Source organism: Oreochromis aureus, linkage group 14 (assembly GCF_013358895.1).
Source record: "Oreochromis aureus strain Israel breed Guangdong linkage group 14, ZZ_aureus, whole genome shotgun sequence".
In the NCBI taxonomy this organism is placed as follows: Eukaryota; Metazoa; Chordata; class Actinopteri; order Cichliformes; family Cichlidae; genus Oreochromis; species Oreochromis aureus.
Window position 1 is genome coordinate 6998280 of NC_052955.1, and position 5396 is coordinate 7003675.

General features: G+C 40.8%; 1 protein-coding gene across 1 annotated transcript in view; it reads left to right on the forward strand.

The window, feature by feature from the left end:
• LOC116318428 (biotinidase-like) overlaps positions 1 to 2765 on the forward strand; it is a 10488-nt gene extending 7723 nt beyond the window's left edge. Inside the window, exons 2-5 of the mRNA XM_039622736.1 lie at positions 1277 to 1336; positions 1430 to 1624; positions 1722 to 2294; positions 2382 to 2765. Coding sequence (XP_039478670.1) covers positions 1277 to 1336; positions 1430 to 1624; positions 1722 to 2294; positions 2382 to 2654 — 1101 coding nt within the window. The 3' untranslated portion in view covers positions 2655 to 2765. The remainder of the gene's footprint in view (positions 1 to 1276; positions 1337 to 1429; positions 1625 to 1721; positions 2295 to 2381) is intronic.
• Positions 2766 to 5396: the final 2631 nt, after the last annotated feature.

Consider the following 5396-nt stretch of genomic DNA (forward strand, 5'->3'; position numbering starts at 1 on the left):
TATTCTGTTCATTGCTCATTTGGTGTAAAGATATAACAATTCATTTTAAACCTTGATTTTCTTGCCTGATGCTAGTCAAAGATAGATGTTAGAGTATATTTCCTGAAAGTATAGGAAGAGCAAAGATACTGCAAGAGGACACTCAAGCTCCCAGGCCTCTAGAGGACCCAAGCTTGAAGAATTAAAATAAATAAATAAATAAAAACACCACCCCACCCAGGGGCAAGAGGAGAAGTTTTTTATTTTTAAATTAACAATGAAAATTATCCACCGAACTTTTCATTCCTATCAAGATTTTCTTTTAATTGTAGTTTCACTGTAACTCCCCCTCCCTTTAGAAATCTAGCCGCAGACATTTCTTACTCGCTGCATAACCAAATAGATTGTCTTTACCTTTTCAGTCGCACCGAGGGCTCTAAGTAGACTTGTCTGATGCAAGTACCTGTCAGATTTGTTAATCCAGTTGCTGTAAGTTGTCATCTGCAACAGATGAAGCCCAGAAGCAAAGGACATTAAATAAACAGTTACAGGCAATGTAACGCTTCATCTTATTGTAGTTCTGTATACAACTATTCATTTAGTTCACTGTTGATAAGAAAGCACAAGAGGCAAACACTGAACATTTGATTTCAACCATAGGCGTTTGCCTATGGTTGAAATCTTTGAAGTCTAAATAGAAGGTAATTTTCAACTACTGTAGACTTGTATTATTGTACTAAATACTATTGTATTATAGAGTTGTATTTTAGAGTTATTAGCTACGTTTCCTAAGATTAAAACCATTCAAGGAACTGAAATTGAAATGGTCACATCTTACAAGTATCTAGGTATCATTATAGATCAGCATTTGTCATTTAAACCCCACATTCAAAGGCTTGTGTCTAAGTTGAAACTAAAACTAAGTTACCTTTTTAGAAATCAATCCTGTTGATCATTATGTGTAAAAACCAAAACCAATACAGCCTTCGTTCTCACAATATCATACAATTGATTATCCCAAAAATCAGAACAGAATTACCAAAAAAGGCTTTTAAACATTATTCCTAGAATAATCTGCAGAAGGAACTGAAACTGTCGGAAATGGTTACCTTGGGAGAGTTTAAGTCCATCTTTAAGGAACAAGAGAATAACTCTTTTAGTCATCTGTTATTGTATATTTTTCACCTATTTGTACGGAATATTGTGTCGTTTTTTTATTGTTATGTAGTTATGTGATGCATGTGCTTTTGACTTCAAATGAATTAAAAGTCTGTCTTTGTCTTTGGTTAATTAATAGACTGGTGTGGAAAATTGCTGCCACACTGCCCCATCGGCCTGCGCTTTGAGGATTCTGATTGTAAGTATGACTCGGGGGTGTTGATTCATTTAAACTAACAGAATCATCCTGCTGAATTACTACTGAATACAATTTGCACTGTCATTTGTTTAGTGTCTTCTTTCATACAGGTCAGATGGCCTTCTGGTGGCACGCTACCACAAACACAACCTATACTTTGAGGCCTCCTGTGACACACCTCCAGAACCTGAAATTATAACATTTGACACTCCTTTTGCTGGGAAGTTTGGCCTCTTGATCTGCTTCGACATCCTGTTTCATGATCCTACAGTGCTCCTAGTGCAGAGGGTATAAAATATAATCACATACGCACTCAGAGTATATACCTAACATTTGAAAATCTTCTCTGAAATTCAACATTTCTTCTTTATGCCTTTTTTTATAGTGTGTGCATCAGTTGATCTTTCCAACAGCCTGGATGAACCAGCTCCCCCTGCTGGATTCAATCCAGTTTCAGCAAACATTCAGTCTGGGTGCCAACGTCACCCTACTAGCTGTCAACATTCGTAATGACAGGCTCATCATGACAGGAAGTGGCATCTACACCCCTTTTTCTGCCACCTACCACCACGCCAGGAAAGGGGACCCAGAGGAGGGCAGGCTGCTGGTGGCCAGAGTGCCAGTTTTGGAGCCACTTGAGGTAAAACAAAGTGCAGCCAAAGAGGTGGAGGCTGGTGGTGGGGAGTCAACAATATCAGCGGCTACAGACTCTGGATACTGCTACCAAGATAGCTGTGATGACCCTCCTCCTCCCTCCTACCCCACCTTCATCTCCTCTATGATGTATGACACATTTACATTTGTCCTCTTAAATGAGACACAAGGCAACATTAAAGTGTGCAACGGCACTTTCTGCTGCCGCCTGCAGTACAGGTGGTTACTGCAAGACCATAAAGAGCTCTATGCTTTCGGCGCACTTGCAGGAACACACACCGTCAACGGAAGTTACGCACTGCAGGCAAGAATCACATGAATTTGAATATTTCTAAAAAGGTTAAAACTGACAACTCACTACTTTTATTTGCCACATGTTAAATATCTACAGGTTTGTGCAGTAGTCTGTTGTGCAGGGTTGGATCAGAGCTCTTGTGGACAGGAAGCGGAAGAAGCAGAGTCTAAAATGGACTGCCTGTTGGAGGGGAACTTTGACACCAAATACGTGTACCCATCTATTCTGACAAGCCGAATGTTCCTGGAGCAGCCAGAGAGTCTGGAGAAAGCTGCAGACGGGAGACTGACCATGAAACATTCAAACACGAAGGGTGGCCTGGTCACTGCCTGCCTGTATGGACGAATGTACCACCTGGACAATGAATAAACTTTAGAGGGATCAGGAAAATAAAGTTCAGTGTTATGGTTAAGAGCTGCTCCAACCTTCAGCTGTTACACATTTGTTTTATCTCTTATAAAATAAACCAAAACAAATGTCTCTATTCATCTGTTACTTAATCTTTACAGTACAAACATTGCACCAAGTAGCATTTATCCTCTGTTTGAATGTTGCATATTCCTCAAAAGGCAATATTTAATAGTTTCTCTCACACACACACACACACACACACACACACACACACACACAAACAAATCCACACAGTGACAGCCACCTTCTCTTGTCTCCTGTACACAACACAAACATTAAGAAGTTACAGCATTGCAAGTTATCCATTCCTTGGGCTGCTCATTCAGTTCATCAGTTGTACAGTACATTGGTCTTAGATCCACCTGCTGTCACAATCTGCTCTCAACGATTCAATCTCCACCTGGAATAAATACGTAGGTTTCAATATTGACTTTCTCTCCTAGGAATCAAGAAGTCGATCCTAATCATGAATGCAGCATTATAAGTGTCCCAGAGTGACAGTCAGTGGCTGCTGTGAAAGCTCAAAGAACTCTGAATAAAATCTCAAGTACAGTAGGGAAAACGCTTCTTCAGCTGGTCCCATAAGATTGTCCCTCAGTTTCTGTATCTTAACAAAGAAAAAAAAAAGCAGTCCTCTGAGCTTTTCTTCACCAGATGCTCCATTAGTAAATGTGAATGAAAAATCTTTGAAAAGATTTAAAACCGTATCCTCAAACAGAAAGAGTTCAACGTAAAAATAAAAACACTGCTTTACATTGAAAAGGACGCTGGCCATGTTACTGATCGTACAGTGATGCCGTGGAAAAAAAAAAGTGGCAAATTATTCTTTATTTTACCAAATTATTACATTAGTGCATCTTTTCCACTGTGTATGCACCTGAAGGAAGCAAGCATGTGGTTCAAACGAGGATTATTTTTAGATTTGAAGAGACTTACCTAAGAATACTCTGCTTGTATTTACTGCCCTGTCAAGCTTTTGTCAGTGTCAGTGGTAAGACATTATAAAACACATTGAAGGAATACAAGACAGTCAGAGTTTTGTTCAGAGAACTACGTGCGCACGGGTGAGTGATCGGGTGATACCCACACCGAGGCTTTGCAGTCAGCTTTATTTATACTCAAGCATGTTTGCGTCACAGACACATGTAGGAAGAGATAACATACCACCCTTACAAAGCATAAAACATATACGTTCAACTGTCAGTAAGGAACTGGTCAAGCCTATCTTAAGGGAAACAGAAGCCAGTTGGTTCCTGTTCCCAACGGCAGACTCAGCAAACTCAGCAAAGGTGAGGTTTCCTGTGGCAACCTCCTTATGCCAGTCATTTTCTTAGAAGTCAGCAAGGCTCACGTGCATGTAGTGACAAGATACATGTAGTATAAAATATATGAACATCATTGTACATTCGCAAACCTATTTAGGGAAAGCATGTTATTTAATAAAACATTAAACAAAATCTCTTAACATTCCCTGCTGTTGTTCAAATATTTTTTACATACTTCAACTTCTAGTCACTTGTGTATACATTTTCAACCAGAGTATCATTTAGTAAAATTGATATGATCAACATTTAGGTTTGTTTCCACTTTGTTGACAATAATTAAAAATTGTCTTCTTCTTCAAAGTCTGTGTTTCGGTCCTGATGTGTAAGCAACATCATCGTCTCTTGGTGAAACGTAACATGTGGTGTGATGGCAGTTGCTATGAGTCTGTTGATTAATGCTCTAATGCAGGGAATACAACAACATCCACATAGAGTGAGTATTGCTGCAAACACAGCCATGGACACTAGAATTGATGACACCAGAGTACGGTACTTCCCGAACATATCCATCCAGCTGTCCCACATCGAAGTGTCGACTCCCGAATGTTCTTTCATTTTCTCGTTCAGGGTCTTCAGGCCCTCCAAGGCCCTTTTGTCAGGCTGAGGGCTCTTCATTTTGTTGATTGTTGATTTTGCATGAGGCATTCAGGAACAGTCCAAAGCGGTAGTCCAAAGTTTCAATTCTTAACATGTTCTTTCCGGTGCCCACCCATGGAAAAAGTGAGTGGAGGACCTTTTGTCCGGTGTTCCAAAGCTTAAATTCCTCTGGCACATCACTGCCATAGATGGGGTCATGTAGTTGCACATGGAGATGTCTCGTCGCCGCGTCTCGAGGCATCGTGGTGTTTCTCACAGTTATTTTGAAGGTGTGATCTGATATGAAGATGGGAGCGCAGACTCCAGTCCAGCCTGGGAGTAGTATGAAATAAGCACGTTGTCCACATAGCCAGGCCATTCCTTGCACCCAGTAAGTGCCGTTAGAGCGGTTGGTTGTGTTCACAGGGCACCTTCTCCTTTTCCAGCGATCTGATTACAATTAGCGGTGTTGTTCATCTTCTTTCTTTTGGGTGAGTGTTAATAAACTCACTAGGAGTGCAATACTAGCCACTAGGAGGACGAGCGTCTTCATGATGACCAGACACACCTGTGACCTCTGATGAGTAGACTACCGGCAAGAAGCAAGAGGGCGGGGTGTACCCGATCAGCCCTCCCTTCACCAATAAATCACCAGGAGTTAGGGTGTATGCGTCTAAATGTCTAGATTGTCACTCACTTTCTTACAGTGGCTTTGATGAATCCAGGATGGTCTTTCTGCTATTTTACAGGCAGTTGGTGTGGTGATTAGGACTTGATAAGGACTCTCCCACTTTGGTGA